This window comes from Benincasa hispida, chromosome 9, assembly GCF_009727055.1.
Source record: "Benincasa hispida cultivar B227 chromosome 9, ASM972705v1, whole genome shotgun sequence".
NCBI classification, from domain to species: domain Eukaryota; kingdom Viridiplantae; phylum Streptophyta; class Magnoliopsida; order Cucurbitales; family Cucurbitaceae; genus Benincasa; species Benincasa hispida.
The window spans coordinates 74,815,216-74,842,831 of NC_052357.1; the positions used below are offsets into that span (position 1 = coordinate 74,815,216).

The 27,616-nt window shown below is 33.3% G+C and overlaps 3 protein-coding genes across 7 annotated transcripts; 1 reads left to right on the forward strand and 2 right to left on the reverse strand.

The window, feature by feature from the left end:
- Window positions 1-1,424: 1,424 nt before the first annotated feature.
- On the forward strand, window positions 1,425-11,457 carry LOC120085926 (LRR receptor-like serine/threonine-protein kinase FEI 2). 3 transcript variants are annotated; one of them, XM_039042246.1, is made up of 14 exons: window positions 1,425-1,581; window positions 2,557-2,755; window positions 3,356-3,491; window positions 4,943-5,014; window positions 5,106-5,177; window positions 6,748-6,819; window positions 7,351-7,422; window positions 7,567-7,638; window positions 7,841-7,935; window positions 8,189-8,356; window positions 8,431-8,769; window positions 9,592-9,849; window positions 9,976-10,109; window positions 10,750-11,457. In XM_039042246.1, the coding sequence occupies exons 2-14, from the start codon at window positions 2,659-2,661 to the stop codon at window positions 10,960-10,962; spliced, it is 1,800 nt and encodes a 599-aa protein (XP_038898174.1). In that variant the 5' UTR covers window positions 1,425-1,581; window positions 2,557-2,658; the 3' UTR covers window positions 10,963-11,457. The 3 variants fall into 3 exon arrangements, with proteins under 3 accessions (XP_038898174.1, XP_038898173.1, XP_038898175.1); XM_039042245.1 differs by having other exon boundaries at window positions 1,426-1,581; window positions 2,539-2,755; XM_039042247.1 differs by having other exon boundaries at window positions 1,431-1,581; window positions 2,560-2,755.
- Window positions 11,458-12,821: 1,364 nt separating this feature from the next.
- On the reverse strand, window positions 12,822-18,007 carry LOC120086094 (putrescine-binding periplasmic protein PotF). 2 transcript variants are annotated; one of them, XM_039042536.1, is made up of 7 exons: window positions 17,536-18,007; window positions 17,223-17,353; window positions 16,154-16,402; window positions 15,532-15,666; window positions 15,132-15,314; window positions 13,883-14,044; window positions 12,822-13,449 (listed from the first exon to the last, which is right to left on the reverse strand). In XM_039042536.1, the coding sequence occupies exons 1-7, from the start codon at window positions 17,882-17,884 to the stop codon at window positions 13,018-13,020; spliced, it is 1,641 nt and encodes a 546-aa protein (XP_038898464.1). In that variant the 5' UTR covers window positions 17,885-18,007; the 3' UTR covers window positions 12,822-13,017. The 2 variants fall into 2 exon arrangements, with proteins under 2 accessions (XP_038898464.1, XP_038898465.1); XM_039042537.1 differs by having other exon boundaries at window positions 17,546-17,687.
- Window positions 18,008-20,381: 2,374 nt separating this feature from the next.
- On the reverse strand, window positions 20,382-25,101 carry LOC120086932 (SH3 domain-containing protein 1). Of its 2 annotated transcripts, none has more exons than XM_039043739.1 (10): window positions 24,626-25,092; window positions 24,378-24,491; window positions 24,105-24,174; window positions 23,813-23,961; window positions 23,188-23,289; window positions 22,909-23,109; window positions 22,723-22,785; window positions 22,348-22,530; window positions 21,789-21,863; window positions 20,382-20,885 (listed from the first exon to the last, which is right to left on the reverse strand). In XM_039043739.1, the coding sequence occupies exons 1-10, from the start codon at window positions 24,683-24,685 to the stop codon at window positions 20,733-20,735; spliced, it is 1,170 nt and encodes a 389-aa protein (XP_038899667.1). In that variant the 5' UTR covers window positions 24,686-25,092; the 3' UTR covers window positions 20,382-20,732. The 2 variants fall into 2 exon arrangements, 1 of the variants encoding a protein (XP_038899667.1); XR_005484386.1 differs by having other exon boundaries at window positions 20,853-20,885; window positions 21,789-21,875; window positions 24,626-25,101.
- Window positions 25,102-27,616: the final 2,515 nt, after the last annotated feature.

A 27,616-nucleotide genomic window follows, 5' to 3' on the forward strand; every position in this document is an offset into this window, starting at 1 on the left:
TGTCCCAAAAATCACGCGTCACTCTTCATATTGTCCATGTATCGTTATTCATGCTTGGTGTCCATAAGTCCACATTCTACTTGCACTTTGTCTATAAATAGTGGCATTTGGTGGATCTTAAAATCAAACACCCATTGGTAAGAAGACTTCAAATTCCATTAAATTTTCTATTATCCAATTTCATAATTTTAGTTTTTTATTTTAAATTATATTTTACTTATTTATTAATTATTATATAAATATATTATTATATTATATTTTATCCATATCCATGTTCCCGTTGTGTTCCTCAATTTCACAGCACACAAATATTTTTAAAAAATGATGTCTTTTTTAATATATTATATCTTATGGATATTATAGATATATATTATGTTCAATCACTAATTGACTTAAAAGTTTAAGTTTAGTAGATAAAGATAAATTTAATTCATATCATCTAACAGATTATAGATTATATATTAAATTTTAATCAAAATATATACTAGCCTATGATGCTTGTGTACTTTTTAATTTCGTTTTTAGTATTTCAAAGGTTTCAATTTCATTTATTTATGTAGTGATTTTTTTTTCCGATTAAATAATTATGTCACAAAAATTGCACAGTAACTTATAAAATAATTATGTAATACAAACACATATATTAACGAGTTGAAAACACCGATAATTTTTAGGTAGATCTCAATAGAAAGAGAAACAACTCATAATTTTATATTTTAATTTGATGTAATAGTTGAAATAGAGAAATTAAGATTATTATAGAAACTTTGTAGAGTTGAAATATGAATGCAAGCCAACAAAAACGTAGCTCAATTGGCATAATACTTGTACAATGAACGTAAAGTGAAAAAAGCTCATTTTTTTTTTTGTTTAGAAATAAAAATGAGTCATAAATGTATATAGACTGAATTTTAATAAAAGAAACCGAGTGAGTCAACTTATTTATAAATATAATAAAATGTCACTATTTATTCATGATAAATTGTAATAGACTTTATTAATAGAAGTCGATCGCTGTCCTGTTCCTCCTCTTCCTTGAATCAGACACGAAATTTCCCTCGCCTCTGACCCCGTCACCATTCATTAACAATTAGTGCGAGTCGACATGGTCAAAAAAATCGAGTCGAACGATCAAAATCGATCAAATTGAAGGTTGGAGGTAAGTTTTTGTGATCGAGTCGGTTTTTAAAAAATCAAGTAAAAAATCAAACCGACCGACATTTTATTTCGAACCATCCAATTCCGACCGAACGACCTATTTATTATTTTATTATTAGTATACTTTTAATTTTATTATAAATAATAAAATAAAATTAAAGGTAAAGCGTAAAGGCGTCGGTTGCACGTGTGGGAGTTCAAAGACACACGTGTGAGTCCACTTCCTTCTGATTGGCTGAATCAGTGTTCCTTTCTCAAATTGCCAAAGCATCTCTTCTTCAACATTCCACTCTCACTCTCTCACTCATACTCTCTCTTTCTCTCTCTTCTCATTCAGGAGTCTTTCATCTATTACAACCCCACGGCGATCTTTCATCTGCATTTCACAATTGCTGGATCTCAAATCGGTTTCCAGATTCGAATGTCAGTTCCAATTACCACTTTTAGTTCTTGAAATGAAATGATTTTGTTCTGCTTCTCGGATTCATGTCGTGTATATGAAATCTTTGATTGTTTTTTCCCCATTTATGTGGCTGTTCGTAATTGATGTGTTTAGTGTGATTCGTGAGATCATTTCACTTTGCTTTTACTGTCAAAATGATTGTTGCATTCACTTTGAAATTATAATTAGTTTGAGCTGAAATTGTTACTACTACTGCTGCTTGAAGTCCAAATAGTTGATGATTTTTTTTGTGCTGCCCGGGTTTGGAATATAACTATGTGAATGTGTGGTCTGGCGTATATTGATCAGATAAAGTTCATTCCTCTGGAAGTTTGAGTAATATGCTACGGCTTTTGCTTTAGTGGTGACGGTCGTTGAATTTACTATGGAATTTTCTTTTAAATGAATGTATAGTTCTCTCTTATTATGAAATTTCCTATTAAAAAAGCAATAGTTCTCTTTATCTTTTAAGTTGCTGTGACTTCTGGTGGCATATTCACAGGGAACAGTAAGATACAATCTGTTGGTCCACCGGGTTATTTTTGTGTGGTAATATCTTGCTCACCTAGGTTTATTGTTCTCATTTCTTAAATCCGATCGATTTTCGTTTCTTTATGTTGCTGTACTTCTTTGACACTTCAGCAGCATGATCTTATTCTCATATAGTCATATTAGATCGTAGGCCAGGCTTTTGTCAACCAATACGTTAAACTCTAATGAAAGGAATCCTGAAGCATTTGTGTCAGAGAATTTTATGTACCTATTACTCTTTCTAGTCTGGGTGAGCATATGATATATAGAATAGTTTCCCATGATTTGTATATTGGTGTGAACTGGAGTAATTTAAAACTGCGACCAAATTCTGTGATGTTGAGAATTTTGTACACAGTTATTGTATATTGTTATATGCTGAGAGTAAGCTGCTTATTATATACCAGGTGTCATTTTTCTTGCAGCAGCTCGTTGTTACCAGATTACTATATGTTCAAGAAAACCATTCCAGTATTTGGTACCTCAGATGGTTTGTTGTAATTGTATTATGCTTGACTGGTGTCACCATGGGCTTTTATACGGTAAAATGGCAATGGCTACTGATTCTTCACATTGTACCGTTTTGCATGATAATGAGCAGAAGCAGTGGTATCAGTTCTGATGGTATGATTTACCTTCCTTTGCTTTTAAATATAGAGGTAGTGTATGTCTAGGTGTCAAATCAGCTGAGCAAATGTTTCTAGGCATTTTTATCTCTGGGAAAATGTTTCAGGACACGTATTAGCCGTGAATAGCATCACGATACTAACTCTTGGGTTTTTTTGTTTTGTTTTGTTTTGTTTTGTTCTTTTGTTTTGTTTTTTCTTTTCCTCCCTTGGAATATGGAAATCTGTCACCTTGCATATCTTACTACATTAATACTGAACTCTGTAAGATGTAGAGTTAGAACACTCATAGGAGATGATCGTATGACCAACCTTATCCATCATGGTACATTTTCTCAAGAAAAGGTTAAGATAAATGTTGGTTTATTACAGTTTATAAGGTATTTACTTTCGCATGCAGGGGGACAATGAGCCCCTAGTGCTTGGATGAGAATTTAGATCAGCGGGAGTGTTTTGTAATAGGACCTTTGTAGAGCTATTGTGCACCAAAGAGGGATGTTGTCATTGAGCAAGAACAGTGCACATACCATTTTCTTTTTCAAAGATACATGCATAATATGAGTCTCTCTCAGTGCTTGGTATCTCTTGTTTATTGTAGGCGAGGCACTTTTGAGCTTCAGAGCATCAATTCTTGATTCTGATGGTGTTCTTCTTCAATGGAAGCCAGAGGAACCCCATCCTTGTAAATGGAAAGGAATAACGTGTGATCCAAAAACTAAGAGGGTGATATATCTGTGAGTTCATCTTTGGTGGTTTCTCATCCTCTCTATTTAAAAATTTTGAATTTTATTATACTTAATATCATGGGTTGGCCTAGTAGTTAATAAGAGCCATCTAATTAATAAAGGACTCATAGATAATGAGTTCAAGCCATGGTGACCATCTCCTAGGATTTAATAGGGGTGGTCATTCAAACTGTAAAAATCGAACCGTTTCTAAAAACCGAACCGAAAACTCAGTGAAACAAAAAAATGCAGTTTGATCCGGTTTGAAGAAATTTTGAAACCGAATTAATTCGGTTCGGTTTCACTTTCGAAAACCGAATTTGAAACCGTACCGAACCGTTAGTAACTAATATATTTATTTATTTATATATTTTAAAAAAGAACAAAACCGAATTTAAAACCGAACCGTTTTTAATTAAAAAAGAATATAACATGGATTTTTTAAAAATGCCAAAACCAAATTTGAAACCGAACCGAACCGCCTATATGCGATTTGGTTCGGGTGGGTTTTAACCAATAAATCAATTCGGTTCGGTTTGACCATCAAACCGAACCGAATCGAACCGTTCCCACCCCTAGGGGATTTAATATTGTACGACTTACTTGACTGACAACCAAATGAAGTAGGTCAAGGAATTTAATACTTTTGTGTATTCGATGTAAATTGGTATAGGAAATGGTAGGACAGGAAATTCTGAGGGACCATACATACAAGAAAGCCTGTCGAGTGACATTAAAATTGAAGGCAAGTCACTTACAAGTTTAGGCAACACCACCATAGTGTAGTCACCAAATCAACTTTTTTCCAAACAGTAAGTTCTTTGTTATCTTCAAAAGTTATGTTCTTCCTTTCTTTTCACTTTCACTGAATATAAGTCACTGCGAATTGACCCTGTCTTATCTCTAACTTCTAAGATTGGTGTTTTTATTTTCCCAAGAAAAGTGAAGAAAAAACCTGCAGAACCACCTGTGGGGAAACCTAGAGCTTTAAGCAACTCTTTTCCAAAATCAATTAGCATACCGACAAATCATAAGCAGATTTGACTAATCCTCCATATTGCAAACACGCGAACGTAATATTTGAGGGAATTAACATAAAGAGAAAATCTCTGTACTTATGCGGCGATATCCGATGTAAATTTGTTTCATTTCTTTTCTTTTTGACATCATCCTGTTAATATAAATCCATTTTTGCTTTATTGTCTATTCAAATATTAATATTAGGCAGAGGCAGTGGGCAAGAGTTTCTTCAGTGCTTCCTCTGTTAGCATATTATGGAAGGGTTGAGATAAACTTGTAATGTCATAACTTGGTACTTCATTTAGATGCATTTACCTCATCATAAGTTATTGTCAGAGCAGTAGTTGCCGAACATGATGTTCCATTTGATTATTTTACTACTTTATGATGTTCACCAATTGATTTTAGACTTTTATTTATCGGTTATCTCGCACTCGCAGGACTCTTCCTTATCACAAACTTGGTGGATCTTTATCCCCTGAACTTGGAAAGCTTGACCACCTAAAAATTTTGTATGTACTTCTGTTGTTTCTTAGGCAGTTGGCCTATGGATATTACTAGACCTGTCGGTAAATCTAATGCTAGCAATTTTTCATCTTACAGAGCTCTTCATGACAATAACTTTTATGGGGCAATTCCATCAGAATTAGGGAATTGCTCACAGTTGCAGGGAATGTAAGTATTTACAGCGACTGGTAGTCATAATATGTCATGTTCATTTATTTTTTATTTTATTGGGGGTTCTTTTGGTTCACCATTCTTAGGTCATATTTGAATTTATTTTTTTATCGACCGAATACTCATTTGAGCTTTATAGGATCTGATACCATATTAGAGAAGCACGTGGTTCCATCTCAAAACCAATTAATTGGGAATGATAGAAGTAACCCATATATCTTACAGAGATTGCAAGGTCTACTCGTTTTTTCAACGTGGGATCCTCAATATTAACTATCAATTTAACCAAAATGTGGGTGCTAGTACTGTTGTATGCTTAGAATATCGGGGTACGGGCAATTGTGCAAACACGTTTTAGTCCTGTCGGTTTTGAAGGATGAGGATTCTTTACTTTCTTGTAGTGACTGATGACCCACAAATTTCCTGTGACTGTAGGCCTTAAGGTTTTGGTCCTTATATGTGAACCAAACCATTTTTTTTCATCTCCCAATCAATGCTTTTTTAAAAAATAAAATAAAATCTCCCAATAAATGCTGGAGTTCCACAAAGATGAGTTTTAGTCCTGTCGGTTTTGAAGGATGGGGATTTTTTACTTTCTTGTAGTGATTGGTGACCCAAATTTCCTGTGACTGTAGGCCTTAAGATTTTGGTCCTTATATGTGAACCAAACCATTTTCTTTTTAATCTCCAAAATCAATGCTTTTTTAAAAAAAATAAAACAAAACAAAATAAAATTTCCCAATAAATGCTCGAGATAGTGGAGTTTCACAGAGATTCTTTCTGACGAAAGAACCTCAATGCCCATTTTAAGAACATGGCACAAATTTTCTTCTGGAGGTTCCCAACGCTTAGGCCCCCTTCCCCACCCCTCTCCCCTCTCTTTATGGTCCAAAAACTTTCTTCGATCCTCCAAGTGACTTTTGAAATCAATGCCTCTAGCCCAAAAAATTACTTCATCTTCTATTTTAGTTCGGGAGATCAGATACCCTTGCTAGAATTCGGAATGATGACATCTAGTATGTTAGCGTAGTTGACAGTACCGATTCAACTAAAGTCAGCCTTCCTCTCTTGGAAAAGATTTATTCTTGCACTTGTGAAGCCTTCTATAAACCCTTCCAACGACTGGATTTCATAAATCCACCTTCTTCGGATTTCCTCTCATGGGACAGAAGTACTCCAAAGGCCACACATCAATGAGACAGTATTTGCTTCAAGATGAATAGTATTGCTTTCATAGTACTTATTTTCTGTTATTTTGGGAGAACGCAGTAGCAAAAGTATTATCCTTTAAATAATATAGATTCTTTCTCTATTTTGTTGTTATTATTTCGTCTGGGAAAGAGGGGTTAGACGTTTATGCTCAATTCCAGGTGTTTCTTTCACAAGGTCTAGAATATTATATCCTTTTTCTTATTATTTACAAGTTAATTTTTATGTTCACAGTAGGTTCCCTTGAAAATCTCTCTATTGATTACAAATTAACAATCCCCCATCCCTGTCATGTTTTTAAATTTATTGTGCATGCTCATAAAATTAAATGAGTTGCAATTTTCATTATCTTTCTCAGGTTCCTGCAGGGTAATTACTTTAGTGGTTTCATTCCCAATGAATTAGGGAATCTTTCGGCACTTAAAAATTTGTGAGTTTTAATTTCTTTTTCTTTTTTTTTTATCCCCCTGGAATCTTAGTTAGATATTTATTATTTCTTGTAGTTTGATGGCTACCAATCATTGCAAAATTGCAATGCCTTGTTTTAGAATTACAATGCAATCACAATAGCTCAAAACAGTTCACCGTCCAAACACTGACAACCAGGTTATCACGCCAACAATAGTTTTGTAAAAAGGACTCATTAGTGGACCTCTCAGAGTCTCCCATTTCATCGTCACCTCTTCATTCTCATAATATTCAATATCATTTAAATTATCAGTTTATCCGTATCTCGATGTCTTATTTGCACATGCTCGCTGTACACTTTCATGCACACAAACCTTAACATCAATGCCTTCCACGCAAGAAAGCATTTTTGTGTGTTGAACTTATTGCTACTAATTTGGTAGGAATTCTACACTCATAGATTTTTCTTCTTTAGGGATATTTTGGTCTTGAATCTTCTTCTGAGTTGATTTATTTTTCTTTTCTTTTTTTTAATAAAAAAAAATTGTCGCAGAGATATTTCAAGTAACTCACTCGGTGGAAATATTCCCATCTCTCTCGGGAAGTTGAGCAAGCTTATTAGTTTGTAAGCAGCCTTTCTTCCTTTTCTTTACTCCTGTGCTTGGTGTGTGTGTGTGTGTCTCAAATGGCTTACTGCATCAAACTTATTGAGCCTGACTCTGCTATCTACAATTTTGGATTTGTGTTCTTACTATTGGTCATTTTGGAGAAACGTGTCTGCCAATTTTCTGGTTGGATCAATTCCAAATGTTGGCGTGCTACTCAACTTCTCGGAAAGCTCGTAAGTGCTATCTGATGGACCTACGATTTTATTTAAATTAATTAGATGCATAATATGGCTTTGAAGTTGTGGTCAGTTACGGTAAATCATACAGGAAAACACTTCATCTGAAGGGCGTTATAATGAATTAATTTGTTAATGGAAGTAAATTTTTTTCTATTTATTAATTCATGACTGATTCACTTCACTGACAATTGTTTAGATTTCTTGGAAACCGTGGCTTGTGCGGGAAGCAAATAGATGTCATGTGCAAATATGACAAAAAGGGTCCTGAAACTAATGAGTCACCATTCTCAGGTTATCTCGCACGTTGAGTTTGTCTGCCATAATGCTAATATTTCATTAATTATCGAGTTCCCTATTTCCTTGGAAAGTTGATCTATTTGACCCTTTGTCATACGGGAATATTTAGTTTATCTTCCATATTATTTAATGCCTTTCTAGGATTTGTGAAGTACTTATCGAACTCAACATCAATACTTCTCATCAGAGTAATTCTGTCCTGGCTTTTCAATGGGGTATATTTTGATGACAGTTCAAATTTTTGTAGTGCAAAATCAAATCGGGAAGAAGAAGTACTCTGGCAGACTACTTATTAGTGCTTCGGCAACTGTGGGTGCTTTATTGCTGGTTGCCCTAATGTGTTTCTGGGGTTGCTTTCTGTATAAAAAGTTCGGCAAAAATGACAGTAAAGGTCTAGTGCTGAATGGCTGCGGAGGTATCTATCAATTTCCTCCACACTAGTTGAATAACTGGTTTTGAATGTCATTTAATACTGTCTTGCTACTTCAGGTGCTCGTGCTTCGGGTGTAATGTTTCACGGAGACTTGCCATATATGTCTAAAGATATTATTAAGAAATTTGAGACATTGAATGAAGAACACATAATAGGATGTGGGGGCTTTGGAACCGTGTATAAGCTTGCAATGGATGATGGCAATATTTTTGCCTTGAAAAGAATTGTAAAATTGAACGAGGGCTTTGATCGTTTTTTTGAGAGAGAGCTTGAAATCCTTGGAAGCATAAAGCACAGGTTTCTTGTGAATTTGCGAGGATATTGCAATTCTCCTACATCAAAGCTGTTAATTTATGATTTCCTTCCTGGAGGCAGCCTTGACGAGGCATTACACGGTAAGATTCTTATTACATCTGTTAGCTAACCTATTACTTCTGGAGATAGTATTCTATTACTAGATTTTCCTCTGTACTGCAAGGCAAGTCTAGTAATATGTTAGAATTATTCCACGTGCTAGATTTTTGTCGTTGTCGTCTTCCTCTTCTTCCCACTCCCTTTCCCCCCCCCCCCCGGACATACGTTATAGGCCCAAAACTCCTGTTTGGTAGTCGAAATATGGATAGAAAAGAATTATTGTTCAATGGATAATCAAAGCTTAAATGTCATTATTATTGTTATTGAAAAACTTCAAGTGATGTTTTAGGCTTATGTTGTGTCTAGTCTGGTTAATGTCTGAAGTATGAAACTCAAAGAAATTAAAAGAAGGCCTTCTCTCTTTCTTTTTCTTTTGATAGCATCTAGAAAGATATCATAGAAAAGATGGAGATAAGGGATAACTGGAAAGGCATTCCATAAATGGGCTAAACATAAATAAACGCCGTTTTGATTACTTAAAGAGAAGGATAATATTGTGGAAAATAGTGAAGCACTCCGAGAAATAGAATATCAAAGACTGTAGAAAAGAGAAACCACCATTCGGCAATTGCACCTATTATATTTTACCAAATATGATTTAGTAAATTTTATGTGGAAAATAGTAGGTGTAATTCTTGCTACAATATGTGAACAGAAGAAAAGACCTGTATGTGTAATTCGTTATAATTTATTGAGTGAACAACGAGAATATAAATACAAGATATTTGAAATTTCGAGAAAAGAAAGAGAGGCTGAATAAAGAATGCAAATACAAGTTAATGCATTTTATGTGGAAAGGATAGGCCTTCGTACGGAAGTGTCTGAGCAACTAGACTGGGATGCACGCTTAAATATTATCATGGGAGCTGCAAAGGGACTTGCATATCTGCATCATGATTGCTCTCCGCGGATCATTCACCGAGACATAAAATCAAGCAACATTTTACTAGATGCTAATTTGGAGGCTCGAGTTTCTGACTTTGGACTTGCGAAACTTTTGGAGGATGAAGAATCACATATCACGACTATTGTTGCAGGAACATTTGGTTATCTAGCTCCTGGTAAGTCATTGAAAATGTTATTTCTTTTTAGAAAAATGGTTCTTTACTGATGCTTATACCGAACTTGAAGAAAAGAAAACCCCTATTTTCTGACTTCAATAATATGTTTATGTTTTTATGAGCCAGAGTATATGCAAAGTGGTAGAGCTACTGAAAAGACTGATGTATACAGTTTTGGGGTATTGGTACTTGAAGTGTTGAGTGGCAAACGTCCCACAGATGCTTCATTCATTGAGAAGGGGCTAAACATTGTTGGTTGGGTATGCTTCTTTCCTTCTGAGTTTCATAGATTAATCTTTTATTTTGTTATTAATTGTGGTTAATTTGGCGTTTACGCTTTTCTGCATGGACAACAAGAGAAAATTTCACTCTATTTAAATAACTGTAGGTATTGGTAACCCGTAAGCATACTTTATGTATTTGTTTGTTTTGATTATACCTTTCCATTTTTTTATACTTGTCATCTGCTTGTACAATATTAAACTTCCTTATATATCTATTCGCATTCGTGTCTAATAACCGAGACGATAGTTTTCAACCAATACACTGCTTATGCCTTTTCCATGCACTTTTCTTTGGTTCTTATCATGTATGAGCATGTCCTGAATTGCTCCAAATACTCTTCAAAATAAAAATTGATTGCGCTATGAATTTAAAAGTTCGAGGTTCGAATTCCCCACTCCACAAATTCTCGAAAAAGGAAAAAAAAAAAAAGAAAAAAGAAGCATCATGAATTACACCTTGAAATATCAGAATCTACGTGACGAATCAATATGAAGTTAGTTTGATCAATTTAATCCATAATGACCTCTAGACACAATATTTACACTTAATATTCCATCAGCTATATACATGCCAAAAGAATCTAAGTTCTACTAACCCACATATTTCCTTTCTCAGTTAAACTTTCTAGTCACAGAAAATCGACAACGAGAAATAGTCGATTTACAATGTGAGGGCCTGCAAACAGAGAGTTTGGATGCATTGCTTTCGGTTGCCATCCAATGTGTTTCGTCGAGTGCAGAGGATCGACCAACCATGCACAGGGTGGTCCAGATACTGGAATCTGAGATTATGACTCCATGCCCAAGTGATTTCTATGATACAGATTAAGCTCTATATACAGAAAAGACAGCCAAGCCATGCCATGCCATGCCATGTCATGCCAATGAAGGCATAGAACCTTGAAATAAACTGTTGGAAACAGCCAAAAGGATTATATCATCTTCTTCAAGGTTCATGCCCTCTTATCTGATTGATTCTTCATTATTTCTTTCTGAAAAGTCATAAGAATTAGTATTATGCAGCTTTTGTGAATGAGCTCTAACGTTTCAGAGAAGGCCCAAGAGTTCCATTTGCTATTTCTCTAACCAAACCGCATTGGATCTCTTATTATTCCCCCATGTAAATTAAGGTTCCACGTCTGTGAGTTTATATTTGTCCAATCTCCCCAACTTTTTTTTTTTGTTATCATTTTCTTCTCTCTTTCTCTTTGTCTCAAATCATTCCTTCTCTTTGTAATTTTTCTGTAGCTTTTGACACTGTATTAAGTGTATTAAATGTACATGAACGATTGTATAATAATATTCAACGAATGTTCTTCGATTAGTTTTGTAACATTTTATTTAATTTGAACCATTGACTTATTAGAAGGAATAATGATAAACTATATCGAAATGATGATTTTGGAATATCTCATCGAAATGGTGTTAACTATTATCGTTTATATTATATCACGATGAGAGTTGTACTGTCAAGATCCACTGTCCATTTCTTTCTACTATTAGTAGATTCAAGTTTGAGTTTGAAGTTTACCTTTTAAATATCTTTAGTGCAAAGAGGATAGGAATGAATGTGTCAATACCTTTGAACTAAATGATTTTCACAGTAATAGAGTAGAGTAATATACCTTGATCATGATATTAATCTTGTTAAAGAATTGTGTTTCTTTCACTGGAAGCTTGATTATGTACAGAAGATATGATCAGTTCCTAAAGTTTTATCTTTATATATGTACACCTTCCATCACTGTTTTAAATTAGAAGAATTCCATTTTACTTAATTGACCCATTAAAATAATAGGTTAAAAATATTAGCTTAAAATATTAAATAGAATAATCTGACATTAATTATAATATTAAATTTAAATTAAATTTAACAGGATATACCTATAAATCATCTTCGTCTAGACTTGTCCTATAAATCACGCTCGTGCATTTGGTTTGAAGAACATAGCTACTCCATCCAACTGCAAATGCTTTGATTTATTATTATTATTATTATTATTTGGGAGAATAGGAATAAAATGTAAGTTAAAATACAATTAAACATACGCAAGCATAAAGTTATATGTATATATGTTAATGACAAAAGATTATGGTTCAAATTCCCCACCTATGTTGTACTAACCAAAAAAATATTTGTTCATGTAATCTCAATAAATCTTAAACTTAATCTCTTTGACAACTATTTGATTTTTGAAAATTAAGTCTATACACTCATTCAACCTCTAAATTTCTTACTTTGTTATCTAATTTCTACTAATGTTTTAAATAACTAAGCCAATTTTGAAAACTAAAAAAGTAGTTTTGAAAACTTGTTTTTATTGCCAAAGTGAACTTAGCTCAACGATAATTAATATGAACTTTCTCTCTAGAAGTTGAAGGTTTCATCCATATTCCCACAATTGTTGTACTCGACAAAAAAAGAAAAAAAAAAAACTTGTTTTTGTTTTTTTGCTAAGAATTCAAGTTTCTTAAAAAAAAAAAAATGAAAACGAAATAGTGAGAAATTGAAGAAATATGGTAATTGCAATGGACAACACTTTTAGGGCTAATAATTAAGTATATAACAATAATTTTAAAAAATTGTAAATATAACATAATCTATCAATGTGTCTATCATCGATAGACAGATAGATTATTTTTAGCGATATAGTCTATCACTAATAGACTTTGAAAGCTCGAACTAAATTTTTGCAATGTTATATCTATTAGTACTTTGGAAATGATTATTCCATTTCCAATGCCTCTTGCCAAAACCAAATGGTTATCAAACGAGATCCAACGTCCCAAAACCCACCTCAAGACTACAACTACAAATACTTGACTTTATTACATGGCAACCTTAGGATCTCTCGATACAACAAAAAAACACTTGGCTACGTTTTCAACTACTGATCTTAGTTGAGTTTTTAAAGTTGATTTGTGAAACAAATCTTACAAGGGATGAGACAGCTTGATGAACTCTGTCCATCAAACGATGCTCGGGTTTCTGCATATTCGAAACTAACCATCGGTAATCTGTCAAAGTAGAGTCAGATAAAGGCTCGAGGAACTCACATTTCTCCAAAATGTCTGATGGGGGTACTCCGCCAATGAGGTTCGTATCCAACTTTGGTTTACCTTCAAACAGTTCTTTAGGAACAACCACGGGACCTTCTATGGCGGCCGGCAATGCACCGGGGACTACCTCCTGCTTGAAAGGCAGTGCTCTAGCAGTCTGCAAGCAAAATTCTATCCATTGGTGGATCAAAGGAGAGGGTCCTCTAACTCTTCCACCAACTGGCTCTGTTTCAATTCTGGAGGTCGCAGGAATTGCCTGAAAAAACAAAACATATCAGATAAAGAACACCATCACTCAACCTGAAAATTTAAATAAACCGAAAACCGATCAGACTGGATTTCAGTCGGTTTAGTGTGGCAATCGGAAAAAATAACTCCGAAGAAAAGTGGAAAAACCGACTGAATTTTGAAAACGCTCCCCCCACCCTCTCTTTCCGTGCCATCCCAAAAATAAAAAAGAAAAAAAAGCAAACTCTACCAACCAACCACTGGTCGGTCAGTCAGCTGACACACAGCCTGCAGTAGGTTTCCGTTTCAACGCCAGTTTTTTTTCCCCAAAACCGACACCAACCGATGTACGTTGTGCATTTCTTTCTAAACCTAGTTTCAGCATTAGAGTCGTGTTCGTGTTTAAATCTTATTTTTAAGTATCCTTAATGCAAAGAGGACAGGGATCAATTCAAATATACCCATAAATCAGCCCATAAGCTTGATCCAGATTTGGGAACAACCACTGCAACGTTTGACATGCGTTTGACAACTGGAAGAACGTCGCTACTCCATCCAACAGCTACCCACACATCCCCAACTGCAAATGCTTTCAGATAGTGTGTGCTATCGAACAAACGTACCTATGTAAGACGAGAATATAAATGTATAAATGTACAACAATGGACAAAATTGTAATGGTCAATACTATCAGGTGAAATAAGAATTTAAACCACATCATTTTCCAAATCACTACTACCTCAGATTTTGAAAGGATTCCTTAAAAGATGTAGGCCCTGTTTTTAGTTTTTTGCTTTTGAAAATTGTGCATACAATTTCTTTAATGTCTTTCTTAAAGAAAGATTTGAATTTTTAGCCAAACTCCATAAACAAGTTTTTAAAATTACTTTCTTTTTAGTTGATTAAATTGCAAATTTGGTCATTGCGATTTTAAAAAAAATAGAATTTTGTCCCTACGCTCTTAAAAACTAGAATTTGATCCTTATGACTTGATAAAATTTCATAAATAGTCCCCAGAGTTTGATACAATCTTCATAAATAGTCCTTGTCTTAGGGATTATTTATGAAACTTTTATCGAACGGTAGGAACTAAATTCTAGTTATAAACCATAGAGATTAAATTCTAACTTTTTCGAAACTATAGAGACCAAATTTGCAATTAAACTTTTTTAGTTTTCAAAAATTATTTAGGATTTTGATAATATTTTTAGAAATTATATAATAAAGCAAAGAAACTCATGGTTGAAGTGTTTATAAGCTAAATTTTCAAAAACCAAATATGATACATGTGACCTTAGGGATCAACTTTCTTTCAACTCTAGATGGGTTGTTGAACTTTTTTAAAATTTTCCTTTCTTTCAGTAGACGATGATATCTAATCCTCCTTGGTAATATTTTTCTAATTAAAACAATATTTGCTATCATAATAAATTATATAACACCGGTAATCTAAGAGTTAAACCGGAGCCAGAGATTCTCTATAATGTAAAGCTAATGGTAATCATTGTAATGACTTTTTTCAGGAGGGGGAAAATAGAAGTAACTAAAATAATTATAAAGAACCAATCTTAAAGTTCTGACGAAAAGGTCAAATTCCAAGAGAGAGAGAGAGAAGGAGGGGGTTCTATTCTTGTTGCAAGTAATAGTCCCTGAAAAAACATTACCAGGTTCATCCTTTTTGTCATATGATTGGAACAAGATATATCTGACCTGTTTTGCAAGTGAAGCTAGATTTTGCTGAACTGCGTCTCTGCCACCGGGAATTTGCGAGCTTATATTTTTTGTGTTATAAGATGCACCCATGTACTTTAGAACAGCACCAATTACTTCTCTAGGTGAATTAACCATTGAAATCCTTCCTCGAAGTTCAGGGCGCCATAAATCTGACCAGTCCTGCAGCAGCAGTATTAACAGAACTAAGATCACTGAAGGAAGGAAATCGCTCTTCAGATAGAAAAGAACGAGTTTAATTTCTAGAACACATAGAGACAGAAAATGTAATACTCTATTTCTTAGCCAAGAACTTGAAATCTTGTACTCGTAGAACAGATGAAACTCCATAAAAAAATACAGTCATGGAGGACAAAAGTTATCTACTCATAGTTAGTACCTCCACGGGAGCCAAGCTGTTCTTCCGAAATTTAACCTTATTGTATGCGATAACCATGCAGCCCCATCTATATGGAGCGGACCATATTTTACCTTCAGGATCTATTTCACCCTCAGAGTTTCTGCGTAGAAGTACCTGCAACATTGTTAGTGAAAATAAAAGATGCATGTAATAATATTTTGAATTTGAGGGGATATTTTGATTGGTTTTGTATGATGGGTTATGGCTACAAGATTAGTTGAAGTGCACACAAACTATCATCGAGTTTTGGTTTCTTACTTACCGGGCACTTTGTGATTTCTCTCTATATCAATGGAACATCATGTTTCCTTTTAAAAAAATGCATGAGATATGTATGCATTTCGGCACAATAAAAAAAAATTCATAACTCCACAAAAGGTTAAAATTTTAACATCTGTAGTTAAATAATATATTGATATGGTTATGTTATAATATTTTTCAAAACTTACTGAGGTTTATATAATTGAACCAGTGTTGAACACCAGTCCGTTGAAACACTTCATATATTTAGCATGGAAACAGAATAAAAGCACTCAAATAAGTACAAACAGGTGTTTAAAATTAATTATTAAAAGAGTGAAGAGACCATTTACATTATTACCTTCCATTTAGTGCTTAAGTTATTAAACCACTTTTGCTCTTCCACATCTTGAATGGGTTCAATAAGAGCCTTCTTAATTGCAAAGTTGAGCCAAGAATCGCCGATACTAACAACATCGGCAACCATGATGGATGAAGACTTAACCTTGCTTTTGCCAATGGGAACAGATAAATCAGAAAAAATACTCTCAAGACTTCCATTGAACTTCACAGTGAATCTTAATCTCTTCCCTTGTGATTGAATAAACTCCTACATGAAAAGACCAACAATAAAAAATTGTCCCAACTCAGATCAACATGCCCAAAACATTAGGAAAAATAATTGGAATTTCTTTTATTTTTAGAGTTTTTCATTCTAACAGGTTATAACCTTGGACTTCAATATTTTGATCCGTCAATTGAAAACAATTCGACATCAGCCAAATAATAAGACTCCGTAACCTCTTGAACAAAAAAACCATTAAGCTATAACATAATGTAAGATAGAAGAGTAACCAAAATGGGGAAGATGACTATGCAGTTCAGAGAATTCAGTCAAACTGCTCCTCTCTCCATTATATCATGAGCTAGAAAAGGCACCCATGTCAAAAAGAAGTCTTCTTCCGACCTTCCGTGACCAATAACAACATCCTTCTCCATCCAAAGAAAGAATTCCTTTGGCCGATTCAAAGATGAGGATCAAGAGAGGCGAGCAAAGCAGACATGAACTGAAGACTTTCTACACATATTTTTAGGAGAGTGAGGAAATGGAGTGACTCGGAAATTCAATATGTTGGAGATATTACGACCTTACTTAAACAGAATCAATAGGTTGACAACCGTGTCCTTCAGTTCTAAAATATATTGGGTGATATTATAGTAGAAAGAAGAGCATTATATTTTTACCCTACATGTTCTATAACGAGCATTGTAATAATTTTAATTTTTGAATAGGATATGTAGCCCAATTACCATATCATTTGTGCTTGTTATGCAAGAGTGAGGATGAGATAGAGAATTACACAAAAGAGAAAGAGAAACGACCGTTCTAGCTGAGGCAAACTGAGAAAACTCTGGGAACTTAGACAAACCTTCATCCAAGAAGGAGGAATAGAGTCACGAAGAGCAACGACACTCAAAGGAACAGTCAAAGCAAACTTCTTAGATTTCCACTCTTCAAATGCTTCATCCATTTTCTTCTTCTCCAGCTTCTCATCCTCACCTGCAGAGCAGAAATTATAACTTCAAAAACAACGAAACCTAGGCCAAGCAAAGCAAGTCCGGTAGTTTTACGCAAGTCCTCGAATCGAAATTCCGAGCAATTACTTAAAATTCAACAAAAACCCAAATCATAAATCGACACTGCAGAAGCAAGTAAAATAAGAAAATTAACCGGCCACTTACTAGGAACTACCTTCTCCTCTTCCAAGTTGTAATTATCTGCCGCCGGAGATGGAGGCACCGGCGAGGAAGCTGCGGAGCAAGATCGAGCTCCGATGCCGAAACCAATACTCAAACTGAGAAAAACGACCGCCGATGCGGCGAGGCGAAGTGGCGGCGTGTGGGGAATTATTTGAAACTTACGTTGTTCGGATTCCTCCGGCGAACGCGTCTGACTTATGGAGGAGCAACAGCGGAAATTGGTGGTGTAATTGGAAGGGGAAGAAGGGGAAGCCGTGGAGGATGAAGGATTCGAGCGGCGACATGGCAGTGGCAGATAAAGCGATGTGCCGGAAGGCAGCAATGCCGCCATTCACATAGAGGTAGAGCTCGAGGCCGAGCCTGGGTCCGTCTAGCGTCTCGTCGTTACTCACGACTCTTACAGTATCAATTCAGTATTTTATCGGCGTGGAACTTAAATCTGCTATTCAATTTCTCTAAATTAATGGTAAACAATAACGGGGCGTGGGGCAAGAGTTGGTTATTACTTATTATTATAGATGAATTATAATAGTTATGCGTGCACATCTCCACGTATGCACGGGATCGGGTCAGGATGTCATTTTCTATTTTTCATTTCTGCTACCTATTTTATTCCTACAAGAATCAGGATGGGGATTTATGTGCCGGAAATTTATTACTCAAAGTTTGGTCTAAAAAAAATTATTATCTTTTAGTAGAAGGAAAAAATATAAATCAAATTATTCACATATATAATCTAAATTTGACTATTCAATTTAAACATATTCATTATTTTTCTTAATAAATAATCAAATTCGAAATTTAAATATAATATTTATATAATAAAAATAATAACATGACATTAGATATATATACTAAATAAATGTGTAGAAACTAATCGGAGCGGGAAGGGGACGGGAAATGCATTCCCCGCTCCCATCCCCGTTTAGCTCACAAGAAATTTTTTCCCCCATTCCCTCCTCCATTCCTCACCTAATCGGGGATGCCCTGACCCCGTAGAAAATTGGGTTATGTGTTTGAAATATAGATTATTTTAATTTTGGTAATAATGATATGTATTTGAGGTGTAAATTATTTTAGTTTAAGAAAAAATAGGAAATATCGTAGCAAAGAATATAAAAAAAATTATTAATATGAAATAGTAAATACGGTAACAAATGAGAGTTTTGAGATATTGTTGAGTGTAGTAAATTTAGGGGTTTTGAAATAGTGGTTGTTATAGTCTTAGAATAATCCTTGCCCAAACGTCTAGGGTTGCAAAATTCCCCGCGGGGTGGGGAATCCGGTTTGACCGGTGATAGGGTCAAACCGGAGAATTTTTTCGGGGCCCCGTCTGGGGCGTCTCCACCTCGACCCCGATTTTATATAGTTATATTTTCAATATTTTATAAAATATATATTTATGATATATAAAATAACTTATTTATATGTATGTTATATAATGTATACTATAGACTTATAGTGTCGTAAGCCCAATATTGAATATATAAAATCTAAATTTCCCGCAGGGAATTAGTAGGGGAATCCTTTCCCCGACGGGGAATCTCCGCCCCCGTCCCTGCCTTCAAATGATGGGGACAAGGCGGGGATGGGGGGAAAAAGGAAGTTGTTTCCCACGGGGCCGGGGACAGGGGACCATCCCCCATCCCACCCTGGCCCCGTTGCCAACCCTACAAACGTCCCACAAATGGTTAAATTAAAAAATTAAAATTTGTGTATATGATTTTTTTTACATGTTTCTTATTGATTCTATGCTTTTAAAATTACCATAAATTTATAAACTTTTAATTTTTACCAGTTACTCGACTTTAAATTTTGAATTTAAAAGTTTCTAATTTTTTATTTTTATCTAATAGATATTTAATAGGTTAAAGTTTTGTAAAAAAAAATTGATAACTAATATGTTAGAAATAAATTGAATTTTATGTTAATGAAATTTAAACTTTATATTTATTGGACATGCAAAAAATAAATCCAGTCAAGTGGTATATAAAATCGCTTCTTTGAAAAGAAAGAAAATTTGTACTTCAAATCACACCAAAATTCTGAAAATACTCTAAATCAAATACGAATATATATATGAAACACTATTGAAAAATTATTTTGACTAGTTTGAAACTAGTATACTACACCGCTGAATTAAGTTCACTTTAACTTAAAAAATTAAAAATTAATTGATTTATATGGTTATTTTCCTATTACAATTTCAATTAAAATTATACATACGCGAAGTCATATATAATGTATATACACAGATAATACTAAAATAGCAATAATTTATGGGTTGTTTTTAAATATGAAAAATTAAGCCAATTTATTTACAAATATAACAAAATGTTATTGTTTATTAGTAATAGACATTGATGAATATCAATTAATGTCTATCAACTATAACTAACAATGATAGACGTCTACCAATTTTTATACCGTCATTTTACTAAATTTGAAAATATTTTCAATAATTTTGTCATTTAAAACAATTACCCATAATTACTCTCTCCTTTTCAAATTTGTTTTCTATCCAAAAGTTATACATATAATGTCAGACCTAAATTAATAGCCAATCTAACTCAATTAACAAATGTTATAGAATCAGACAAATTGTCCGGTGCACTTGTTTACAAGATAAAATCTAAACCTGATATCATAGATTGACACCAATTTTTTTCAGTCTTTTTAATAACAGATTTTTAAAGTACATATATATAATGTAAGAACAATGAAGATAGCCCAATAGCAAAATTAGCTATTAATGACAAGGAGGAACACAAGAAGACAGGAAAAATATCAAAAAATTAAGGAATGGGACAGTGAGTTGACCTGTGTTGTTTTGGCAAGAGAGGTTTGAGATTCATCTACAATTAGGATTACACCAACTACAATTTCAACTTGAGTATCAATATATCAACCAAATAAATAATAATGACAAATTAAGGAATAATACAGACTCAATTCAAAATCTCTAATACAGACACAGACTGAACAATAATAATGCTAATGATAATGATATTCTAATTAACAATTACATACATCTACTTTTTTTTACTCAACAAAAAACACATCCTCTTCGGCACATTTAAGAAAAAAGAGAGAGAGTTGGGATTGAACATGATAAATATCACACATGAACACTAGCAGCCGCAATGGTACATGACGGAATATGTAATAAGCAGGGAGCTTTATGGGGATTTAGAGCGAGATAAAGATCGAGAAGTCGATTGTACTTGGGATATATCTTTCGTCGATACGTTTTCTTGTTTCTCGACATATGCAGAGGGAAACCAACCAGCTTTTCCTTTGCATTCTCCTTCGGACCATCCGTTAGGCCACACCTGATGAAAACAACATCAAGAACCATTCCCAAAAAGATGCATACAGAAGCTAATTTATTGTATTTGTTATTTGTTTTAAGTATCAACGTGTATGCATCTTGCTATGCGACTTAGTGCATGTTTGAGAGTGATTTTGAAATGGTTAAAATCACTTTTGTCACGTTCAAAATCATTATGAAACACAATTTTAACCACTCAAAATTAATTTAATATTTAATTTTACACTATTGAATGCAATTTTCATATAATCAAAATTGGTTTTGAATGATTAAAAGCATGGTGAAGAGTAATTTTAGCTATTTTATAATCACTCCCAAATATGCTCTTTTAAGTGTCTAGATTTTTTTTGTTATCATTACGAGTGTTCAAAAAATCCAATGACCCGAAAAAACTGATCAACCCAACCCAACCTGGTTGGATTGGGTTATGTTCAACTCATTCAGGTTGGGTTGGGTTCAAATAAATGAAAATTTTATGGCTTGAGTTAATTCATAGATTCATCTAAAATAACCCGAACCAATCGGGACTTATTATTAACTTTGAAATGTATATCTTTTCTACTTATGATACAAGTATATATACATATATTTATTTTAGTTTTATTTAATTTCATCATTTTTTTAATAATTTATTCTCAAACAACTATTTTACTTCTTTTTTAAACAAAAATTTAAATAAATGACTTGAATAAGCCTAACCAACCCAACCCAAATTTTTCATGGTTGGGTTGGGTTGAGTTGCGTTCATTTTTTAATAAGGCTTATTTGGATTGGAGAAATTTACAACTTGAGCAATTGAGTTGGGTTTAAAAAGTCCTTCAACCCAACCCACGAACATGCCTAATTATCATATTGATAATTTGTGGTGTTTTTCCATGTGATTAGAAGTACGTGAAAGCGATACCTGACGAAGTATGACATAATCGTCGATGGATAAACTTAACTCGCCTTCTGCTTGAGCATCAAATGGGTGAATAACCTACAAGAAGACCTAAGTTGTATTATAAACTTAAAGTAACGCGACTACAGTATGCAAAATTTATAAATATTCAACAAGATCCGAAACATTAGCAGCGAGGCGAAAACATCACATTGTTATCTTATTATGCATACAGAAGAATTTTAAATATACAGATAATTCTAAGATTTAAAAGACTAATAACCTTGCATACAGAAGAATTTTCCTTGACTATTTATTTACATTTCTGTGGAGCTGTTGGTAGAATCCAATGTTCTAAGTTCTAACTTCGTGTCCAACATCATTATTTCACACGTGATTAACATAATTAAGGGAGCATAAGGAAGGACACTCCTTGCGGAGACTAATACACAAGACACTGGAATAATGCCAAATATTCTCACATATTGTTTTTATTAATTCGTGGATCTGAATTTTAGTTCCTCTTGTTATTTATGATGGAGTGCTGCATGAACAAGACCCACAAAAAGTTCGGAGAGCTTACTTTTGCAAGAATGTAGTCCTTATTTTCATCAAGAGGGCCACGAGCATCAGACTTCTTCGATGTCGTTTCTTTGTATTCAGATGGTTGATCATGTTCTTCTCCATTTCTAATTGCGGGTTCTGTATCTGTGTCGGTCGCAATGGCAGTTGACAAAGACCCATCTGATTGCGCCAGCAGAATCAACTGGCCTCCAATAATAAACAATGGAAGAAACTATGCAGTCATAATCTTTCTCACATAAACAGGAAATAATAAAGCATAGTAAGCGTACAAAGGATCCTGTCAGAATGCAAGCAAATGTAAGAAGAATAAAGGCAGTTCTTTATCACTACAAATAGTGGCACAGGCTCACAGCCATAGAGCAATGTAACCAACCTCATCATTCAGCCTATCTAAATTAGTAAGGGCATGTTGGTGGTAAGATCTCTCAGCGTCCACCTACAAAATGAATGTCCACAGCATACCTTTAAGTACATTTCTCAATGAATTCATGTGTAGATAAATAATCCAAATTATTAAATAACATGAAAGTTGGGTAAAGAGTACAAAATATAGCAATACCATGGTACGAAGTCTTTCATAAGTTACTTGTTGCTGTTGCGACTCAACCGATTGCATAGCAGTGGTTGCTTCTCTACCTAGTGCCATCATTGTAGATTTAAGTTCAGTTAATCTTGCTTCTGCATTTTGAAGCCTCATGGCACTCTCTGCCGAAATAGAAGAGTCTCTTGACTTAGCTTGGCGTCGCAAAACTTCAGCTGCCTGAAGAGAATGTATTTCATTCACTAATAACTCCTTAGCAACTATACATTTAATTTTGTACTTGAGATCAAGTATTACCTGGATTTCCACTTCTTGACGCAGTTTATCGTAACGGTGAGTTAAATGACGGGCATCCTCCAAAGGTGCCCCTGTTATTTGTGCCCGTAGAGGTTCACATACCTGAGGTTTATACCTGCATCACAATTAGAAACATAACAAAGAAAATAGAAAAAGGATAACACTCGATGCCCAAGTGTACAGTTTAATACTTCTTCAATATAAGTTATGAAATATATTTGTGTTCCTCGGAAAAATTCAGCACCAATCACTTCTTAGAAATCCCAATATACATCAAAATACCGACCACTTAAATGAACTTTGTAGTTAGAGACAATATAGATGGGTTTAAGGAAACGATTTGTTTCTTTCCATTTTTCATCATTTAACTCAGATTTTATCAGCTTGGACAAAGTTCGTTGACTCTAATTTTTCGGGATGAGCACACATGAGTAGTAGCAAAAGAAAACGAGGAATGGGATTACTCTCCCATATATTAATAAACCAAATAGCAATAATTGTGGATACAAACATTTTAATCTGTGGACATATGACTCGCAGAAACACAAAAAGAAACATTCATGTAAAGACAATATAATAAGTAGGATGTATGAAGGCGATAATGCACGAGGCTTTTCTCAATTACCTGATCACCCAGGATTCCAAGTAAAGCTTCCCTCTCATCTTCAATTGAATTATGCGACGTACTGAAATTAAGAACAGCCGATGCAAGGGCCGGACAGCTACTCTGATTATTGGCTCCATATTTGCTACAATCATCAGCTAACCTCCTCACTGTATAATGTAAATGGTTGAGGGCATAAACAAAGCGAATACATCTTCAATACTAAAAGAAGCTAGATGCATAGTAGAACGAAAGACTTCGAGTGGGGAAAAGAGAAAGAAGGCAAAACTAAAAACAAAAACAAAATCCTCACCGATCGCCATTTGCTTTGAACTCACAGAAATAAAACCTTCAATGCCTCGAACAATATTCTTCTGAAAATGCTGTCGAATGTAATCGTTTCAATTTTGTCAATAATTGGTTAGAAAAATATTAACGCCTTCTCTGATAAGATCATTACAATCAAAACTATAGTGATATAACTTCTAATTCACAGTGCATATCAAATTCAATCCTCGAAATCACATTATCTCAAATTCGTAAACAAAGACCAGGAAGAAAAGAAAAAACTCCACCGAGACTCTACCTTAGCTGCCCTGGTGGAATTGTAAAGATTATGAAGCTGCTGATGGCACTGAATCTCAGTTTCATCAGCCAAGACTGGTTCCGTACCGAAATGCCCTAATTTTATCATCAAGGCCTACAACACAACGAGCATAAGGCGACCAAAACAAAAAGAAACACTCCACTAACAAAGAGAGATAGAATCAGAAAAACAGTCCAGAATTCAGAAGAAAATCCAAGAAAACGACTAGAAAGAAAACGAAAGTTGACCTGTTGCTGCTTCGCAACCTGTTCCCTGAATTTACTGGCTTGCTTCCGAATAGCCTCCATAGAAAAACTACTGAAGCAAACGCGATTCCACTGGATCAAATCATACTCGATTCAGACAGCAGATCAGGTAGCGCTCTGTTCAAATGAACTTGATCATAGAGACAAAAGAGTATTATGATCCGAACAAAAACGCGTAGAACGAAGCAGAGGAGAGTGAAGTGGCGAGTAGAGGAGATCTTCAAGCGGTGATTATGAACAGAAGATGAAGAGAAGGATGATGGATTCGAATTTAGATTGAGGTTAATGGAATCTTTTTGAAAAAATTGATGTTCAAAATATGAGAAATGATTGAAGGAACAGAGGAGAGGAGGAAGAAAAGTTGGAAATGGAAGGTGAAAAACGAAGAAACATGGTGGAAAAGGCCACCGACTTTTACGACTTAAGTGCTTTTCCGACGGCCAAAAGCGCTTTCCACTCACACGTGACTTCCATTCGGCCATCGCTAGCCTTCTCTTCATGTTCATTGGTCTTTTTCTTTATTTTTTTTTTCTTTTAAATAAACCAAAATTTACCTAATCTAAAAAAATTCTCAACTAATCTATTAACAAAATAGCTCAACTAATTTATGTCTAATAATCATTTCGTCTTTATTTTTTTTATTTTTGAAAATTAGCTATTTTTTCTCCAAAATTCTTACAATAATTTGTATATTTATTGAGTACAATGGTTTAATTTTTAGTCAAATTTGAAAAAAAAAAAAATTAAAAAGTAATTTTTCTAGTTTTCAAATTTTGACTTTGTTTTTTAAACCATTGGTAAAAAATAGATAACAAATGAAGAATTTTGAGATAGAAACAGTGTCAATAGACTTAATTTTAAAAAACTAAAAATCAAATACGAAATAATTAACAAACAGGACTTAGAGTTTTGAAAGGATTAGAAAAAACTTTTCGTTGAGAGTATGTTTTTTTAAGATAATATTTTTTCAAAAATTCAAAATAATACAAGAGAATACATATCAATCATGAAATTACAAATTTAGTCCATAAACTCTTATATATGTATTTTATTTAGTCCATAAACTTTCAATAATATTTAATACGTCTATTAATTTTTAATTTTATATCAAATATATCTCTAAATATTATAAAATATATAATAGATTTTTAAACTTTCAATTTTATGTTTTATAGATCTCAATTTTTAAATTTTTTTTTATAATAAATCTCTTTTTAATTTTGTATCTATTATATTTAACATGTTTTTTTTATTCATTTATATATTAAACATAAAATTGAGATCTTAGAGTTAACTAAATTGAACATACAATTCAATTTTATATACAATAGATCAGTTAAATAAATATATCATGGAACCATTAGATACAAAATTGAAGATTTAAAATCCCTTAGATACAAAGTTGAAAATTTAAAAATCTATTAGACACAAAATTTAAAATTTAAAGACATTAAACATAAAATTGAAAGTTCATGAGCTTATGAGACACTTTGAGATATTCATAGACCAAGTAAACAGAAACCTAAAAATAGAGATTGTCCAATTTTTCTGAGGAAAAAAATTCCTCATAAGCTAAATCGAGGATGGGGACGAGGAATGATTAGCTTCTAAATAAAATTTCGTCCCCGTCCCGATTAACTTCTACATATTTATTTAGTATAGTTGTCTAATGTCACGTTATTATTATTATTATTATATAAATACTACATTTAGGTTTCAAATTTGATTATTTATTGGGAAAGGTAATAAATATATTTAAATTGAGTGTTTAAATTTAGATTATATGTGTGAATAATTTGATTTATTTTTATTTCTTTCTCCTAAAAAATTAGTTTTTGGGCCAAATTTTGATTAATTTATCTTTTAATTCAAATTTTCATATAAAACTAGCTATAATAAACAATTTAGTGACAAAGTTAATTATTTAATTAAAATTTGCTCTAGTGAATTGACTTTCTAGAAAAAAGTAAATCCCTACCTCGATCCCATGGAGAATTTCATGGAGATAGGAAATGAAATGGAAGGAATGAAATGGGGTGCAAGAACGGGGATGGAGAATGATATCTTTGACTTCGCCCTGCGGACATATCTACCTAAAAGACCATCACTAGATTTTGTAATTAACAAATGTAAATTTAAATATTTTTTTAAGATTAAATTTTATGATATGATGTATATATTTTTAATGACCTAGAGTAACGTGCAAGTCGGATTGATTTAAAATATATAAATATATATATTTTGCAGAGGCTCAAGTCTTGGATTATAAGTCAAACAAATTATCTAATTATATTATAATGACTAATGAATAATACGTATTGATTTTTTATAAATGTAAATACGAATAATTTGGTGAGTTTTATTTATTTTTTTCTCCTTACTAATAAACAGATATATTCGGTAAGATTCAATCAAACAATATATAAAATTAGGCAATTTATTTCGTTGAATTTAACCAAATTCAAAAAATGAGAATCGTATTCAACTGTTTAAAATATAGAATTTGAAATGAAATTAAAATTAAAAGATAGAGATCGAAGATATAAACTTATAAATAATTTAATGTTTATTTTATTGTTTGACTGTGTAGTCTGTTTCAAATTTTTGAAACAAAAAAACATATAATATTTTTAATACTAAACTTTGCAGTTATTTCATATAGTAGGTAATTTGTGATTTTAGCTAATATAGAAATTAATAACATATATATATAAATTATTTAGAAAATGACTATTTACAAATATAGGAAAATGAGTCAACTTATTTACAAATATATCAAATTGTCACTATCTATCGATGTCTATCACTATATGACATTTTGCTATATTTAAAAATATTTTCAATAATTTTGTCATTTAAAATAACTACCCTCGAGAAAACTAAGAGATAAGACTAGGGTTGGCAACAGGACTGGGACGGAAGAACTCCCCATCCCCGTTCTTGCAGGAGTATCTCCCCTCAGGGATCCATCTC